Source organism: Elephas maximus, chromosome 8 (assembly GCF_024166365.1).
Source record: "Elephas maximus indicus isolate mEleMax1 chromosome 8, mEleMax1 primary haplotype, whole genome shotgun sequence".
Lineage (NCBI taxonomy): Eukaryota > Metazoa > Chordata > Mammalia > Proboscidea > Elephantidae > Elephas > Elephas maximus.
Window position 1 is genome coordinate 20886039 of NC_064826.1, and position 19806 is coordinate 20905844.

The window sequence follows — 19806 nt, forward strand, 5'->3', positions numbered from 1 at the left end:
GGAGGTCTGACAATGCCAAGCTGCCATTTTTACAAACGGGTACCCTCAAACAAGCCTGGTTAGTACTCTACACAATACCCTCCAAGTCTGTGGGTACCTGCCTTTTCCTCTCTAGCTCTCCTTTCCTCCAGGATCTTTCTTCCATGGACCTCCTTTCCTAAATGGCTCTCCTTTCCTCCGTGGCTCTCCGTTTCTCAATGGATCTTCTTTGCTTTCCTTCCTCCATGACTCTCCTTTTCTCCCTAGCTCTGCTTTCCTCCAGGATCCTCTTTGCTTTCCTGTCATCCATGGATTTCTTTCCTCCCTGGCCCTCCTTAATCCCAGCTCCCGGTCTTCTACTGATACCTTGTTGGAGGTAGTGGGGCTAACTGACTCTGACATCCCTTTGTAGGAGATAGGAGGGCCCCCACCAGTAAGGTCCAGGATTGCCCTCAGGAACCATGCCCATCCAGTCACCAATGGACACTTGTTTCCAGTTGTAACTCCAGGCGCTAAGTGCCTGTTTTTGCTCAGTTATCTTGTGACCAGCAGGCTCTGGGGCAGCTGTAACCACAGAAGAGCTTTCAGTGTAGAGCTAACTGGCCAGGGAGGACAGCCAGCACATTACACAGACATCAGTTACTTGTGACCTTATTTGCACCAAACTCTTGAACAGCCTTAGGAGGAAGTGGAATACAAATGATTCTGAGATCAGGGCCAGAGCCTATGGAAAAGCAGCACACCAAGAGTTTATACAAAAACCTTTTATTTAGTTTATCTCTTCTCCCTCTCCCTCTCCCCTGATCTGGGACCCAGCCAGCTTCTTAGGCTTCCTGCTGTCTGGTTCTTGAAGTTGGGGCCTTGGGGACATTGTTGGGGGTTATGAGAGGTGGGAGTGCCCTCACCCACAGGTTGTGGAAGTTGAAGGAAACTTTTCTGTCTGGCTGAAGCTACAGCAGCTTCCCAGGGTAGTTCCTCAGGTCGGAGGATCTACCCCCCCCCACTGGATGGATGTGCGGAAGTTAACACGTGTCCCTCCTGTCACTGTTTCTATGCTACACCAGGTCCAGGCTCTCCCTGGAGAGGAGGCCCAACAGTAGAGAGGTAGGGTGGGGGACGGGAAGTGCTGCAGCTCTGGGTCCTAATCAATAAACAGGAAATGGAAACAGGTTGGCCTGGGTGAAGTGAAATGGGGAGGGATGGTGTAGGACAGCAGAGGATGGGTTACTGACCTGGGTTAGGGCCAGCTAGGCACCTCCCAAGAGAGGTTACAGCCCGCATGGGAGTGGACGCTCCCAGTCCTACTGCCATCTGGAAGAGGAATAAGGGAGCCTGGCCCCTCTTAGACAAAGGGCTAATGACACAATAAACCAACTTGGTTTGAGAGCGCCAAAAAGGGTACCACTTGGCCCAGAAAAGGGTAGCTGGGCCCAATCTGCTGGACACGGGCCACCAGAGCCCACTTGAGTGCTGTCACCCCTGCTTCCACCATTCCTGCCCCACCGCAAGCTCAGCATGTTCCATGACCCTACAGGCGACGCGCTCCAGCCAGACTCCAGCTGGTGGTGCAGAAATGAGGACCCTGAGCGCCAGGGCCCTGCCCTTGGTGAGTCCCAACCAAGGAGATGTAGCCCCTCAGGGCTTTTTCTTGCAGTCCTGCTGCCTCGAGCCCCTCTCCCAGGAGGGCACTGGGCCCTCGGGTTCTCTGGAAGATCAGGTCCTGAGGAAGCGCTCTCAGGGAGGAAGAAGAGCCTCGGAACAACATCTGCTCCTCTCTGTCCTGTCCCAGGTCCTGCTCTCCAGGCTCAGAAGTCTGAGTCTGCATCCATGAGCTCAGCCTCCATCAGGTTGGTGCGGGAGTGAATGGGCCCCAGACCCTGCCGGCGGCCCTGAGCCCAAGGCACGGGGGCTGGGGCAATGGGCAGAAACGGGTCCTGGAAGGCACTGGGCTCTGGACAGAAGGGGTTGGAGACCAGGGTCCAGGCTCCCTGTCGGCAGGGCTCCCCAGCTCCCCAGGCTCCGGCAGCCACCAGGCATTTCTGCCGGGGCAGCTGAGGCAGCCGAGGGACAGCACTGGAGGCATGGCCCACCGTGGGGCGGGGCAGCTCGGTGGGGGGCCCCAGTGGGCACACCTCTTTCTTCCTCTTTCTCCGTTTCTTCTTCCGGCCCATGCGCTTCTCCAGCTCTGGGGAGATCTCGGCCTCCACTAGCCACAGGTTGGCTTGCTCCTCAGGGGGCACTGGCGGTGGGAGAACAACAGAACCTGAGCCTGGGCCCCAGCTTTGTCTATGCCACCCCGTCTCCTCAGACCTCTACTCTTTCATCTCTGGGGCCCCCAACTCTAGACCTCTAGGGTCTCAGCTGACACTTCAGATCCTCCAGGGCCTCTTCTTCCTCCTCCCTCTATGAAAGACCCCTTCCTACGGAAACCCAAATCCTCATACCTGGAGTTGCCACAGGGGTGACAGACACATCCTGGGGCAGTATGGCTCCTCTCCGAGCCACCATCTTGGTGACATGCTGAGCCCAGGCAGAGGAAACATCTGCTGAGGGTTCATTGAGGTCAAAGGCCAAGCCCGCTACAGGGATGGGGAGAAAAGAATAAGGACAGTGACTGCACAGTCCCTGGATGGCACCTCCCTTATTCAGCACCACTGACCTTCCCCACCTGGCCCCTCCCATTCTACTACCCACAGAAAGCTCACTCTGGTATCAGAGTGATCTCGACCCGTTCTCAATCTGAAGAGAAGGGCCAGAAACCCAGTTCCTGGAACCCTGACTTACTCTAGCCCTGGGAGAGCAAGTGTAGAAGACAGGAGAAGAGGGTGAGAGGGGCGAGCCCTCTCGGAACCAAAGCACTAGGGTGGGGCTGAGGAGGAAGGGGGCATCACTGGTGAGGAAGCAGTGAATTAGGGTTTACGGTGGTGGAAACTTTGGCAATGATTACTGGTGAGGGTTGCTGATTACATGTAATTGATATCACTAAATTGGACATGTGAAAAACATTGAATTGGCAAATGTTGTGCTGTATATATTTTTACAATTAAAAAAAAAAAAGCACCAGCATGCAGACCCAGGGGAAGAAAGTTAAGAAACATAAGAGAAGGGAAAGGTGGCCGGGGACAGGGGACCTGAGAGCTGAGGAGGAGAGTGAGAAAAAGGAGGCAGCACCTTACTCCTCACAGCTCTCGACACAGCCCCACGTCCGTAGCAGCCTGGGTAGGGTGGGGTACCACTGGTGGGGAGGGGGCGAAGGCTTACCCACAGGCCCGTCGTGGGAGACGGTGTGCATGCTGAAGGAGAGCTCCTGGCCGGGGTTCTGCAGCAGCTCTCGCCGCTTGGAGAAGGCCTTGGCGATCATCTTGCTCTTCTTGATCCGTTTGGGCTCGTCATCGCTCTGCCCGGTCAGCCTGAGAGGAGAGAGGGTCGGGACGGGGAGTGGAGGAGCAACCACTGCCAGCAGTCCTGGGGAAGAGCAGGGACACCACTCCCTCCAGGGAAGGAGGCCCCAGAGGGTCTCTAGTCCCTCAAGAATGCTGAGGGACAGAGGTCTTCTCTGCAGGAAGTGGGCCTGGAACGCAGGGCTTCTGTGTGCCCCGCTCTCAAATCCCTTCTCTCTTAGATGCTGGTCGGGGGCTGAGCACTTAGCCTCAAGTCCTCCCAAGGACAGAAGGTGCCACCAGGGGGCAGTGGTGAGCCGCAGAGAAGGGCTTTAGGCAGCTCAGTGCATTGCCAAGGCAGTGCTGGAAAAAGTCGGACCACACAAGCCTAAAGATGGGGACACTGAGGCTGAACGAGTCAGGTGGGAGGTCAGAAGGAGCTGGCAGCTGACCCCACCTGCACCAGGTGCGCCTCCAAATGAGCAGCGTGGCCTTGGTCCACACCCAGGTGCTCATGGCAATGCCAGTGCCAAACATGGCAAACAGATTGATCTTCTCCACCAGGAGGCTCGGGCGGTTTTTGATCTCACAGTCTGGGATGGGCTTCTTGGTGGGCAGCCCAATGGTCACGTTGGCCTGGCATCTGTGGTGAGGGACAGCAGACAGACAAGGTTTTCTGGACTCCCTGGGTAGATACCCAGACAATCCAAAGACTTTATGAAGAGCTGTGACAACAAGCAAAGCCCCACAGCACTGATCTCAGCCCCATCTGCTCAGGGGCATCACCAGGAAGCTTACAGTCATTACTGATACTAGACAACTGAACATCCCAGACGACTGAATCAGGATTTCTGGAGAAGGCACCCAGGCCTCAGTATGTTTTAAAGCTTTGCAGGTGATTCAAGGCACAGCCAAGGTTGAGAACCACTGCCCTACAGTCTGGGATCACTGAGAAAGAGCCTGAAGTAGTCAGGACGAGGAGGACTAGTGTCAATTTTAATGAGCATCTTAAATGCTCCAGGAGTCCCTGGGTGGTGCAAGTGGTTAAAAACTCAACTACTAACTGAAAGGGTGGTGGTTTGAACCCGCTTGGAAGAAAGGCCTGGTGATCTGCTTCCAAAAGGTCACAGCTTTGAAAACCCTATGGAGGGAGCACAGTTCTACTCTGCACACGTGGGGTGGCTGTGAACTGGAATCAACTCAACAACTGGTTTAAATGCTACCCATGGTAACAGCAGGTGTCTGCTACACTTCTTTTGGGCGCCCAGTTGCCTTACTCTCGCAGACTCTTCTTCATTGTGACACAGCAAAGCACAGTCAAAGCTAGCAAATATGACACGTTAACTACGGTAGAGAGGTAACTCCTCCCATGCAGGGATCTACAATACACTCTGTAAACCAGTACATATGATTTACAGAGAGCACCTTCTCTGGCTCATGGAGAGTTGGCCAGAGAAGCCAAAACATGAAACGGCTTCTTAACAGTTAAAAATACAGGCCATGGGCATGCAGGAGGAAGGGTGGAGTTGAGAAGAGACTTGAAGGCTCTTTGCTAAGTTTGGCAAATTACAGGGCAAATGATGTCTTGGGTACCCAGAGCAAGACAGCCAGTTCAATCTGCTGTCTGAGGCAGGGAATCGGAATGATCCCTCCTGCACAGAGGAGGGGCTGTCCCTTACAACTGGCTCCAGGGCCACTGCTGCTGATTCTGAGCCCCGGGCCCTCACTCACAGCACATAGTCCCGGAAGCTGCGCTCCCATTCCGCCTGGTTGAAGAAGTCGTAGAAATGGCAGCTGAAGGTGATGAGCACAAAGCCAAAGGCCAGGAAGCCAAAAATGCCTGTGGAGGCCAAAACAATTTCTCCAGGAGCAGTGGACTTACAGAAAAGGCACTTCTTTCAAATTCAGCATGGATAACTCTAGGTCATTCATTCATTCATTCAGCAATTAAGTACTCATTATGTGCCAAGCAAGGAGCCCTGGTGATGCAGTGGGTAAGTGCCTGGCTGCTAACTGAAAGGTCTGTGGTTTGAACCCACCAGCCGCCCCAAAGATGTGGCAGTCTGCTTTCGTAAAGATTTCAGCCTTGTGAACCCTATGAGGCACTTCTATTCTGTCCTATGTGGTCATTATGAATCGGAATTGACTAGGTGGCAACGGGAATGTGCCAAGCAAGGAGTCCCTGCGTGGTGCAAACGATTAAGCACTGGGTTACTAACCAAAAGGTTGGTGGTTTCAATCTACCCAGAGGTGCCTCAGAAGAATGCCTGGCTTTCTACTTTTGAAAGATCACAGCCATTAAAACCCTATGGAGCACAGTTCTACTCCGAAACACATGGGGTCACTATGAGTTAGAATCGGCTCGGCAGCAGTGGGTTTGGTTTGGTGTACCAAGCACTGTCCTCAGTGTAGAATGAGGCACCATCAGTGGCCTCATCTTCTGGGATCTGGAAACTTTATTTTTATTTATTTTTTATTGAGTTTTTTGTGAAAGTTTACATAGTAAGTTAGGTTCTCACTTGACAATTTCGACACAAATTGTTCATTGACACTAGTTACATTTATCACAGTTTGTCCACATTCTCTTGTGTCTATACCTGTCCATATGTGCTCAAACACTTGTTTACTTTGTTATGCTGAACCCATAAATCCACATTTGGTGCCACTTTTCCCATCACCAAAAAGAACTAGTCTTTATGATCCAAAGCGTACTTCCCCTTTCCCCCTCTTCTCCCTGGTAACCACCAATGAACATTGGTCTCTCTCTATATATCTATTCTTGTCTTCTTATAGAAGACGGATCATACCATATATGTTCTTATATGCTTGGTTTATTTTACTTAGCACTATGCCCTCCAGGTCTATCCATGTTAAGCTTCATGGACTCATCACTGTTGTTTACAGTTGCGTAGTATTCCATTGTATGCAAGTACCACAATTTGCTTATCTATTCATCTACTGATGGGGACTTCGGTTGTTCCTAACGAGCCCTGGTGGTATGGTGGTTAAGCGGTTGGTTGCTAACCTAAAGGTCAGCAGTTCAAACCCACTAGCCACTCTTCGGGGGAAAGATGTGGCCATCTGCTTCCGTAAAGACTACAGCCTTGGAAACTCTATGGGGCAGTTCTACGCTGTCCTACAGGGTCGCTGTAAGTCAGAATTGTCTCAACAGCGAGGGGTCTGTTAGCGGGTCGGTAGTCCCATTTATTTGCTAGTATAATAAAGCTGCAGTGAACATAGGAGTGCATATGTTTGTGTGTGTCAGAAGTATTAGGTCTCTAGGCTATATCCCTGGGAGAGGGATTGCTGGATCATAAGGTAGTTATATTTCTAGTTTTTTGAAGACGCACATACCATTTTCAATAGTGATTGTACCACTTCATAGTCCCACCAGCAATGGATAAGGGTTCCAATCTCCTCACATTGTCTCCAACATTTTTTGTTATCTGCTTTTCTAATCAGTGCCATTTTAGCCAGGGTGAGCTGGTATTTCATTGTAGTTTTGATTTACATCTCTCTAATGGCTAACGGGGCCCTGGTGGTGCAGTGGTTAAGCATTTGGCTGCTAACCATAAAAGTTGGCAGTTTGAATCCACCAGCTGCTCCTTGGGGAAACTCTTTGGGGCAGTTCTAGTCTGTCCTATAGGATCACTGTGAGTCGGAATCAACTCGAAGTTCACTTTTTTTTTTTAAATGGCTAATAATCGCGAGTATCTTTTCATGTGTGTTGGCTACTTGGATGTCCTCTTTGGTGAAGGCTCTGGTCATGATCTAGAAGCTTTATTTTAAATCAGAAGGTCTGTGTGCTTTCTCTGAGTACTTTGCTTTTCAAACACTTTATTTTTATTTTTTAATGACAAAAGGAATACATGCTCTGTGTGCGAAGTGAAAAAATAGAGAGGTATATAAAGGAACAGCAGATCCCAGCTCCCTCAGCTGAACCAACCCATGTTGACGATTTGGTATATTTCCTTCTATTCTTTTCTCTGTGCTCATACAAATGTCCACAGAGAGAGAAACTCCCTTTCTTTATGTTAACGAGCTCATTCTAGAAACATTACTCTGTACCTTGTTTTTATTTTTTTCCACAACATATATTATGAATACACTGGAAAACAAATGCCTGTGGAGGGACGGGGCAGGACGGGAGGTTACTGAGCACCTCAGGAATCGGAGCAGCAGTGGGGAGCAGAGTGTTTGCCCCACAAGGGCCTGAAAGACAGCTGAGTCTGGGCGGAATCCACGCTGGGCTCTGAGAGCTGTGCTGCCCAAAACAAGGCAAGAAGGGCACTAAGGCAACTGTAGGAGGACTCAGGGAGAGGACGTGGGCATAAGGAGGCAGTCTTGGCACGAACTCCAGAATTCATCTACCTGAGAAAGCGCTCTCCTATTGAGCTGCCACTGCCACCTACACACACACACCACACACACACACGTACACGCACCAGGCTCTTGTCTGTGGCTGCTAACTATCTGTCCTCACTGACTCACTGCACCCTCCCAACCCTTGCCTGCAGGTCCACAGCCCCCAGAGGAGGCAGTGTTGGGCTGGCCCAGACCTCCGGCCCACTCACCCAGGCGCAGCATGGTCTCGTTGATCTTGCTGGCAGCCTTCTCGCTCAGCAGCCCAGGGTGGTTGCTCTTGATGGAGAACAGAGTCATCACTCCTGAACAGGGGAGACCTCAGACATTAGCAGGGTGGTGAGGCCACACACCTGGGATGGGTGTGTGCGGAGAAAGGGTCCCGTGGCCCTGAAGTCCTAGGTCTGGTTACTCTTGTGCTCGGGGAACTTGTGACACTGGAGAAATGGAGAGTCGGCTCGTGGAGATCTGCCATGGACTGGGGTGATTGGTATACAGCCCTGACATACAGTCAAAAAGAGAGGGAGGCTCGGTCCTAGCCCAGCCGCCCTAAGTAAGGCTTCAAGGCCAAAGCTGCTCTGACAGAAAAGGCATGAAACAGACTCCAGAAGAGTGCCACCCAGTGGAGATACGTGAGCCACACACATCATCTTAAATTTTCTAGTAGCCACGTAAACAAAAACAAGTGAAATGAATCTTAATGTATTTTATAAACCCTATATATCCAAAGTATTATCATTTCAACATGTAATCAATACGACAAATATTAATGAGCTATTCTACAGTCTCTTTTTGGTATTAAGTCTCTGAAAAGCAGTGAGAATTCTACACCTAAGCACAGCTCAGTTTGGACCAGTTTCACTGTAGGTGCCCAAGAGCCCCATGTGACTAGTGGCCACCACACGGGACAGCAGAGATACAAAACATACACCAGAGGCTCAAACCTACTGCCACGAAGAGGAACAAGACGTGGCTGATCAGAAAGAAGGCTGAGAGCGCAGGGTGAGGAAACGGAAGTTTACAAAAAACAAACAAACAAAAACAACCAACACGAAAAGCTACGTGGATACCTAGGCCTATCGTGGAGGTTTCGGGTGGAGACGGGGAAACTAGGGAACAATGAATCTGTGGGTGAGGAACTGTGTGTGTTGTGGGGAGCTGAGAAACAGCCCCAAAAGATTTGGGAGTATACACAAAACTCATGTGCGCACACACACCCCTACACATATACGAATGGCCCCAAGCTGGTCCGTGTGGACCGGGGAGGTTTCTCTGGGTGGTCTCCACACAAGAGCACCTGGACCAGGGGTGGCCAGGGCTGAAACGAACTCAAGCTCCACTCATTGAGCTGTGAGTCCTGGCACAGGCTCTAGAGAAACAAGCACATTTTTCTGGCCAGCACAAATGTGCCAGTCCCACACTGAGTGTCTGAGGTGCTGTGGCCACCTGGAGAGGGCGCCTCCTTCTCATACGCACCCAGGCCCATATGGGCTGGCTGAGGACCTAGCTCCTAACTACACATAGCAGGTGCTCTGTACATTTCTGCTGCCTCACCTCGGATGAGGAAGTAGCCTCCGACAATGAGCACCAGGCCAATGGGGGCCAGCACAAAGCCAGCGCGGTATCGGTAGTTCTTGTAGCCCACAAAACAGATGCCGCTCACGGAGTCCCCATCCACCTGTAGCAAGAGGGTGGGAAGGCAGAGGTGGTCACTGGCTGCTTTACTCAGGCCCATCCTACTCAGGCCCCAGCACCTCCCAGTCACTTACCTGGGCCACAGCAAGGATGGCCACAGTGAGCACAAACGGGAGTGACCATGTGAGCAGGTGGAAGTAGGAGGTCTTGCCTGAAAGAGGCTGGTAGGTGGTGCCTAGGGCTTTGAAGGAGGTGTGCCAGGCATAGGTGAGGACCACAAACCAGACCACGCCAGCCATCAGGGCATAATAGACAATGACAAAGATGATGACGCAGGACAGGGTCTCATTGGAGCTGTGCAGACATGTGGGAAGGTGTCACCTGGGGAGGTCATTCCGGACTCCCTCTACCAGGCCTCCTACCCTGTCCCCAGACCCTTGGCTTCTAAGGTCTGGAGGTCCCCTAGGAGACAGGACCCAGGTCAGATTTGAAGAGGATACAAAAATGCCCTTCTGAACAGATGCAAACCACCAAAGTCCTGGCGCTGAGATCAAAACACTCTGATTTGGGGTGCAAGGAGACAGAGTGGAACCCCACACTGAAATCTCAGATATGGGTCCACCTCCCTGTTCTGTGTGAGACACACACTGCAGCCCTTCTCCCCCACCTTCACCTCTGGGCCCCCAAAACACCTACGTGGGTTCCCCAAGCCTCATGGTGCCATCTGCCCGGCAGACAATCTCCCGGCGGGCACCGTCCATGAACTGGGCCAGCCAGCCAATGCTGCCCACGAAGAAACACGCATTAACGTAGAAGAGAATGACCGCAGGGTAGCGATTCGAATTCCGCCAGTCAGCAACAAACGTGGCCTAGAGAAAGAAGTGGGGCCTGTCCTTTGAGGCTCGGGCTATTGTATTGCCTCAGATGCCCTAGTCTGACCCCCCAAAAAACAACCAGTAGTTGCCTAACTCAGTTAATTCCGACTCATGGTGACCCCATGTGTGCAGAATAGAACTGTATTCCATAGGGTTCTTCACAGTGTGACCTTTCAGATGCAGATCACCAGGCCTTGCTTCATGGCATCTCTAGGAGGATTCGACTGGCCAACCTTTCTGTTAGTAGCCCAGCGACACCCAGGGACTCCTACACTTCCCTCATCATGACCCTTCCCTGGAGACCCCCACCCAGATCCTGCCTCTCCCCCTGACAACTGGGCTCCCCCTGACTTTACGGGCCGAGGGTCTCCTGGCCCCTGCGGCCTCTCGCCTGATCCCCACCCGCCCACCTGCCCATGGCCTGCCCCGGCTGACCAGCGTGAAGAGCGTGCAGAGGCCTGTGACGGCGCCGAAGCCAGCGATGTAGACATGCATGTCCTGGTGCTCGTCCTCCGTGAAGAGCGGGTTCTGGCACTGGATCCCGCAGCCCTCCACGTCCTCGTACCAGCTCTTGGGGTTGTCCGTCCGAACCAGCGGAGCCTCACACTGGCCCGAACTGTTGAATTTGATGTTCTGCACCTCATTCTAGCATCAGGGAGCAGGAGGAGACAGTGCAAGACGGGAAGGGGGGCTCAGAACGAGGGGCTCTGGAGACAGGCTGCAGGATTTCAGTCCCAGCCTCGCCACTGAGTGGCTGTGTAACCTTGGGCAAACTATTTGACCGCTCTGTACCTCGGTTTCCCTATCTATAAGATAACAATGTCTACTTCATGGTGTTATTTTAAGGTTGAATATGTAAAATGATTATAATAGCATTTGGCATGTAGTAAATAATAATAAATATCATTATATTTGTGATCTATCCCTCGCCACTCAGGACTAGATCACACCCCATCTTGGTGTCTCTCATTGTTCTACATGTGTGTGCCTTGACTCCCAAATATACTATAACCTTCTAGAGGATAGGTAGGTTCCTGTCACCCTGGACTCCTGTACCCCCCAACATCTAACAGAGTGAGCGCTCAGAACATATTTTCTGGGCACAAATCACCTTCTATAAATAGATAATCCCTGGAAGACTGACCCAGATGGTGAGCTGCAGTTGGGTCTGTGGCCTGTGGACCCCATGGTCATGGACCCAGGGCTCCAGGAACCAGGCTCTAGGCAGCCTGGCCGTGCCTCAGGCTGGGCCCTGCCCTGTGCTTGGTACTGCCCAGCCTGGAGCCCAGGACTCACCTCCACAGGGCACTCACCGGACAGCCTTCGGGGAAGTGATCGGGGGTGCAGCGCAGGAAGTCGGGCCAGCCCCGCTCCCTCTCCACGATGGCACAGGGGCCGCGGGTGGCCTGGCAGAGGGTGCGGCTGGGCAGCTCCACTCGGTCATTCTCGCACTTGGGCATGTACACAGCACATAGCAGGGGCTGGATCACTGCCCAGCAGCGAGGGGCGTTCCGGAGGCCTGCGGTAGCAAGAGTGTGGACACACTGGGGTGAAGACCCCTCTTCATTCTGACCACAGCCACAGCCACACCCCTGTCCCCCCAGGCCCCAGGTATCTCTCTTTGCCACACCACAGGCTCTTACTGCTCAGAGCTGTCAGGCACAGTGTTTTTCACCAGGGCATTTGGGCAGGCCAATTCTTCATGCTGCAGGGCTGTGCCATGCATCGCAGAAGAACTGTCCCATGCATCACAGCACTGTCCCACCCACTGCAGGACTGTCCCACCCATTGCAGGACCGTCCCATGCGTCACAGGACTGTCCCACACACTGCACGACTGTCTCACACACCGCATGACTGTCTCACACACCGCACGACTGTCCCACACACCGCACGAGTGTCTCACACACCACACAACTGTCTCGCACACCACACAACTGTCCCACCCATTGCAGGACTGTCCCACTCATCACAGGACTGTCCTGTGCATTGCAGGGCTGTCCTGTGCATTGCAGGACTGTCCCATGCATTGTAGGGTTGTCCCATGCATTGCAGGACTGTCCCATGCATTATAGGGTTGTCCCACCCATTGCAGGACTGTCCCATGCATTGCAGAGCTGTCCTGTGCATTGCAGGGCTGTTCCAGGCATTGCAGGAATGTCCCATGCATCGCAGGACTGTCCCATGTATCACAGGACAGTCCCATGCATCGTAGGACTGTCACATGCGTTGTAGGGCTGTCCCATGCATTACAGGATATTTAGCATCCCTAAGCCCTGCCAGTAGAGCCCCTTCAGGACAGGGCCTGAAGAAGAACTTCCGGGCTGCTGGTAATGTTCTATTTTGTGATCTGGTACTGGCTATACGGGTGGGTTCACTCTGTGAAAATCAGGCCTATCATCTGTACACTTTTCGTGCACACATTATAACCCAATTAAAGTGGCCTCCATTCCCAGTGGCTGCTATGGAGGGGTAGCCCCTCTGGCTAAGAGCCCCACGTAGGCTTCCATTTTCAGGCCCATTCTTAAAACCTTCTGCCCTCTCCTAGGGGCAGAGGGCGGTGGACTCCACCCCTTATGGAGTCCATGCACCAGAACCAGGTTGCCCCACGCCCAGACCCCCAGAACCCTCATTCCTCTTACCAGGCTGAGGTGAGATAGAGAAGAGGTGGGAGCTTAAAAAGAGGTAGTCAGAGGAGCCAGGTACTCCAAAGCCAGAGGAGGAAACAGGAAATCAGATGGAGAGAAACAGAGGAGGCTCTGTCCAGCACAGAGGGAGGAAAGGCGTGGTCAGCAAGGTAGAAATGGGCCAAGGCCTCCCCACACCCCTGCCTTAGCCCAGGCTTCCACCCTGCTCAGCCCAGTAGCTGGGCTTACTTTGCATTCTGTAAATCACCCCTGCTCCAAGAGCACCCATTTCTCAAGCAGGAAGTTGTATTAGGAGAAGCTTCTGAGGTGACTGCCAACATGGGTGACTGTCACACGGCCAGACTGGAGGTAATATATAAGGATCTGCTCCCATAAAGATTACAGCCTTGGAAACCCTATGGAGCAGCTCTACTCTGTCCCATAAGGTCACTATGAGTCGGAATCAACTCTATGGCAAACAACAACAATATGTATATAAGAAAGGAGCCCTAAGGGTGCAATGGTTAAGTGCTCTGCTGCTAACCAAAAGGTCGGTGGTTCAAATCCACCAGCAGCTCTGAAGGAGCAAGACTTGATGATCTGCTCCTGTTTTAAAGACTACAGCCTAGGAAACCCTATGGGGCAGTTCTACTCTGTCACATGGGGTCGCTATGAATCAAAATCAACTCGTAAACCAGAGACTCCACCAGCCTGAGACCAGAAGAACTAGATGGTGCCTGGCTATCACCAATGACTGCCCTGACAGGGAACACAATGGAAAGTCCCGGCCAAATTCAAGTAAAAACACCAGACTTAATGGTCTGACAGAGACTGGAGGAACCCCTGAAACTATGGCCCCCGAATGCTCTGTTAACCCAGAATTGAAACCATTCCTGAAGCTCACTCTTCAGACAAAGATTAGACAGGACTATAAAACAGTAACACACCTGAGGAGTGTGCTTCTTAGTTCAATGAGATACACAAGATTCCGAGTGGCTCCCGTCCAGAAGCAGGATGAGAAGGCAGGGACAGGAACTGGTTGAATGGACATAGGGAACACGGAGTGGAAAGGGGGAGTGTGCTGTCACATTGTGGGGATTGCAGCTAATGTCACAAAACAATACGTGTATAAATTTTTGGATGAGAAATTAACTTGAGCTGTAAACTTTCACCTAAAGAACAATAAATAAATAAATAAATAATGATCAATAAGGTAAAAAAACCCAAAAAACCTCAACTCGACAGCACCTAACAACAACAACAATATATAAGGAGCATGGACACTGTGACTGGCCTGCCTGCGTCAAAATCTTGGCTTTCCCACTTCCTAGATGTGTGATCTTGGGTAAATTACTTAATCTCTGTCTCCAGCCTCAGTTCCTCATCTGTAAAGTGGGAGTGATAGAGTTACTTCATGGAACTGTTGTGAAGAATGAGATAAGGTATTAAACGTGCTTAGCAGAGTACCTGTCATAGAGTAAGCACTCAGTAACTGCTAGCTGTTATTACTTGTCAGAGACCTCCTACGGCTTACAGGACTCATCTTGACAGAGACAGAGCAACTCCAGGGCTGGAGAGCAAGCTTCTGCCTCAGAAGAAGCAATATCCTCAGGCAACACTTACCAAGCAAGGCTCAAGTCAGAAACACCTGGGGAAATTTTATCACTCTAGGCGGGGGGTTTGGGTGAGGCGGAAGGTCCGCCCTCAGAATTTTTGACTGAGCGGGTCAGGTAGCTGACAGGGATGGGGGAGGGGGGGCTTACCTGCAAAGGGGCAGTACAAGGGAATATTTAGGGGTAATGAGACTGTTCTACATGTTGATTGTGGTGGCCATTTATATAACTCTATGCATTTATCAAAACTCATAGAACGCTACAACCAAAAAAGTGAACTTTACTGTATGTTTATTAAACAATAAATTTTAAATGGGGGGTGGAGTTCCCTAGAGTAAAATGTATTCTAGAGGAGCATCAGGCACTTAATTAATAAAAATATTATGTAATTTTCTTGGATTTTGTGATATTCATGGTAATTATCAACTTTTAAAATTTTGTAATTTGTTTTCATTCAAATAGCCGTTGCCGTCAAGTTGATTCCGACTCATAGCGACCCTATAGGACAGAGTAGAACTGCCCCATAGGGTTTCCACGGAGCGCCTGGTGGATGTGAACTGCCGACCTTTTGGTTAGCAGACATAGCTCTTAACCACTATGCCACCAGTGCTTACTTTCATTTAAATAAATACTCTATTTCTGACTTTAAAAAAGAAATCCCCCAAGGAAAAGGCAGATTATTACATAAATCTTAAAGGATGATTAGGGATCCATCTAGGATAAAAATAAGTTGGATCCTTACCCCTTCACTACATCAAAATAAGTTCCAGATGGATCAAAAATAATTACATCATTAATAAAAAAAATAAACATTAAAGTACAAGAAGAGGACATGGGAAACGGTTATTTAGACCTTGGCATGGAGAAGACCCTTTGAAATACAACACAAAACCCCAGAGCTATGAAATAAAAGACTGAAAAGACTTCAGAAAAATAGATAAATTCAGTAGGGTAAAAACAACAAAAATCATAAAGCAACAAACTGAGAAAATATATTTCCGATACATATCACAAGTAAAGAGCTAATTTCCTTATATACACGAAGCTTCTCTAAAGTCAATGAGAAATACTAAAAAAAACCAACCTATACCTGTGGCCTTTGAGTTGATTCCGACTCATAGCAACCCTACTCCGTCACATCGGGTCGCTCTGAGTTGGAATCGACTGGACTGCACCCAACAATAACGTAGAAAAATTGACAGAAGGCACAAACAGAACAAATCACACCGAAACAAAACCAGTGACTTTTCAACACATAAAGAGATGCTCAACCTCACTTCTGATAAAAAAAAAATACACACTAAAACCACAATAAGCTATCATTTTTAACTTCTAGAGTGGTAGACATAAAAAGAATTTAAAAGACTATACTGATGAGAGTGTAGGGGAACCTGGCACTTTTATAGATTATTGGTAGGAATAAAAATGAGTAAACACTTGTACAGACTATTTGGCATTATCGAAAAAAATTTAACCTAGCGAATAAATCTAAACAGAGACATAAAAGACCTATACAAAGAAAACTATAAGGCACTACTGCAAGAAACCAAGAGACCTACATAAGCAGAAAAACATACCTTGCTCGTGGATAGGAAGACTCAATATTGTAAAAATGCCTATTCTACCCAAAGCAATCTATAGATACAATGCAATTCCGATCCAAATACCAGTGACATTTTTCAATGAGATGGAGAAACAAATCATCAACTTCATATGGAAGGGAAAGAGGCCTCGGATAAGTAAAGCATTACTAAAAAAAGAAGAACAAAGTGGGAGGCCTCCCATTACCTGATTTTAGAACATATTATACGGCCATAGTAGTCAAAACAGCCTGGTACTGGTACAACAACAGATACATAGACCAATGGAACAGAATTGAGAATTCAGACATAAATCCATTCACATATGAGCAGTTGAAATTTGACAAAGGCCCAAAGTCTGTTAAATGGGGAAAAAACAGTCTCTTTAACAAATGGTGCTGGCATAACTGGATATCCATCTGCAAAAAATGAAACAAGACCCATACCTCAAACCATGCACAAAAACCAACTCAAAATGGATCAAAGACCTAAATATAAAATCTAAAATGATAAAGATCATGGAAGAAAAAATAGGGACAATGCTAGGAGCCCTAATACATGGCATAAACAGTATACAAAACATTACTAACAATGTAGAAGGAAAACCAGACAACTGGGAGCTCCTAAAAATAAAACACCTACGCTCATCCAAAGACTTCACCAAAAGAGTACAAAGATTACTTACAGACTGGGAAAAAGTTTTTAGCTATGACATTTCTGATCAGCACCTTATCTCTAAAATCTACATGATACTGCAAAAACTCAACAACAGAAAGTTAAATAACCCAATTAAAAAATGGGCAAAAGATTATGAATAGGCACTTTACCAAAGGAGACATTCAGGCTGCTAATAGATACATGAGGAAATGTTCACGATCTTTAGCTCTTAGAGAAATGCAAATCAAAACTACAATGAGATTCTCACTCCAACAAGGCTGGCATTAATCCAAAAAACACAAAATAATAAATGCTGGAGAGGTTGTGGAGAGACTGGAACACTTATATACTGCTGGTGGGAATGTAAAATGGTACAACCACTTTGGAAATTTGGTGCTTCCTTAAAAAGCTAGAAACAGAACTACCATACAACCCAGCAATTCCACTCCTTGGAATATACCCTCAAGAAATAAAAACCTTCACACAAACAGATACATGCACACCCATGTTTACTGCAGCACTGTTTACAATAGCAAAAACATGGAAGCAACCAAGGTGCCCATCAATGGATGAATGGATACGTAAATTATGGTATATTCACACAATGGAATACTACACAATGATTAAGAACAATGATGAATCTGTGAAACATTTCATAACATGGAGGAATCTGGAAGGCGTTACGCTGAGTGAAATTCATCAACTGCAAAAGGACAAATATTGTATGAGACCACTATTATAAGAATTCTAGACAAAGTTTAAACACGGAAGAAAATATTCTTTGATGGTTACAAGGGTGGGCAGGTAGGCAGAGGGACAGTCACTAACCAGACAGTAGACATGAATTTTTTTTTGGTGAAGGGAAGGGCAACACACAACACAGGGATAGTCAGTACAACGAGACTAAACCAAAAGCAGTTTCCTGAATACAACCAAACACTTCAAAGGCCAGAGTAGCAGGGATCGGGGTCTGGGGACCATGGTTTCAGAGGACATCTAGGTCAACTGGCATAATCAGATGTATTATGAAAACGTCCTGCATCCCACTTGGGTAAGAGGCATCTGGGGTCTTAAATGCTAGCAAGTGGCCATCTAAGATGCATAAATTGGTCTCAACCCACCCGGAGCAAAGAAGAATGAAGAACACCAAAGACACAAGGTAAATATGAGCCCAAGGCAGAAAAGACCACATAAACCACAGGCTCCATCAGCCTGAGACCGGAAGAACTAGATGGTGCCTGGCTACCACCAATCACTGCCCTGACAGGAAACAAAACAGAGAATCCCTGATGGAGCAGGAGAACAGTGGGATGCAGATCTTAAATTCTCGTAAAAAGACCAGACTTAATGGTCTGACTGAGACTGGAGGGATCCTGACCGTCATGGACCCCGGACCCTTTGACAGCCCAAGATTGGAACTATTGCCAAAACCAACCCTACAAACAGGGATTGGCCTGGACTATAAGATAGACAATGATGCTGGTGAGGTGCGAACTTCGTTGCTCAAATAGACACTTGAGACTATGTGGGCAACTTCTGTCTGGTGGTGAGATGAGAAGGAAGAGGGGGACAAGAGCTGGTTGAATGGACACGGGGAATACAGTGTGGAGAGGAGGCATGTGCTGTCTCATTAAGAGGAGAACAGCTAGAACTACGAAGCAAGGTATGTATAACTTTTTGTATGAGAGGCTGACTTGATTTGTAAACTTTCCCCTAAAGCACAATAAATAAATTAAAAAAAAACACTATTAAAAAAAAAAACTTAACCTAGCAATTCCACTGTACATTTTTACAAATATATAAGGTTATTACAGCATTGTTTGTAACTATAAAACAGTAGAAAGTCTGAATACTTATCCAGCAATAGAACAATTAAATGAAATATCATACATCATTATAATAGAACTGTATTCAGGGTAGGACTCTATGCACTGAAATGGAATGGTCTCCAAAATACAGTTATCTGTATCCATTGTTAATGGATAGTCTCAAATGCAGGAGGGACAAGATTAGGGCACATCTACGTTTATACATATGTTGGCTATCTCTAGAAGGGTATCTGTGTTTGCCTCTGGGGAGGGGAAATAGGTAGCGGGGGGAGTGGAAATGAGTAGCTTCAGAAATATTGTTATTAAAAACCCCAAAACCAAACCCATTGCCATTGAGTCAATTCTGACTCTTAGGCACCGTCAAATCAGCTCTGCCTCACAGCAACCCAATGTACAACAGAACGAAACACTGCCTGGTCCTGCGCCATCCTCACAATTGTTGTTATGTTTGAGCCTATTGTTGCAGCCACTGTGTCAGTCCATCTCATCGAGGGTCTTCCTCTTTTTTGCTAACCTTCTATTTTACCAAGCATGATGTCCTTCTCCAGGGACTGGTCCCTCCTGACAACATGTCCTAAGTACGTGAGACCAAGTCTCACCATCCTGGCTTCTAAGGAGAATTTTGGCTGTACTTCTTCCAAGACAGACTTGTTCATTCTTCTGGAGTCCATGGTACATTCAATATTCTTCACCAAAGTCATAATTCAAAGGCATTCATTCTTTTCTGGTCTTCTTTATTTGTTATTCAGCTTTTCCATGCTATAAGGTGATTGAAAATACCATGACTGGGTCAGGAGAGCCTTAGTCCTTAAGGTGACATCTTTGCTTTTTAACACTTTACCACTTTTGCATTTTTGCCCAATGCAAATATGTCATTTGATTTCTTCACTGCTGCTTCCGTGGCCATTGACTGTGGATCCAAGTAAAATGAAATCCTTGACAACTTCAATCTTTTCTCCATTTATCATGATGTTGCTTATTGGTCCAGTTGTGAGGACTTTTGTTTTCTTTACATTGAGGTGTAATCCATACTGAAGGCTGTGGTCTTTGCTCTTCACCAGTAAGTGCTGCAAGTCCTCTTTGCTTTCAGCAAGCAAGGTTGTTTTATTTGCATGTCACAGGTTGTTAATGAGTCTTCCTCCAATCCTGATGCCCCATTCTTCATATAGTCCAGCTTCTCAAATTATTTGTTCAGCACATAGACTCTACAGCAGAGCTCTAGAAGCAGAATTTTCGTTTCTCTTGTATTTTTTTATTGTGGTAAATACAG

At 48.4% G+C, this 19806-nt stretch overlaps 1 protein-coding gene across 1 annotated transcript in view; it reads right to left on the minus strand.

Moving 5' to 3' along the window:
* Positions 1 to 747: 747 nt before the first annotated feature.
* Positions 748 to 19806, minus strand: part of SMO (smoothened, frizzled class receptor) — a 31514-nt gene continuing 12455 nt past the window's right edge. Inside the window, exons 2-12 of the mRNA XM_049894029.1 lie at positions 11545 to 11750; positions 10667 to 10876; positions 10053 to 10225; positions 9491 to 9710; positions 9276 to 9399; positions 7934 to 8026; positions 5091 to 5199; positions 3817 to 4002; positions 3241 to 3389; positions 2424 to 2558; positions 748 to 2218 (exon numbers count right to left, since the gene is read on the minus strand). Coding sequence (XP_049749986.1) covers positions 1785 to 2218; positions 2424 to 2558; positions 3241 to 3389; positions 3817 to 4002; positions 5091 to 5199; positions 7934 to 8026; positions 9276 to 9399; positions 9491 to 9710; positions 10053 to 10225; positions 10667 to 10876; positions 11545 to 11750 — 2039 coding nt within the window. The 3' untranslated portion in view covers positions 748 to 1784. The remainder of the gene's footprint in view (positions 2219 to 2423; positions 2559 to 3240; positions 3390 to 3816; positions 4003 to 5090; positions 5200 to 7933; positions 8027 to 9275; positions 9400 to 9490; positions 9711 to 10052; positions 10226 to 10666; positions 10877 to 11544; positions 11751 to 19806) is intronic.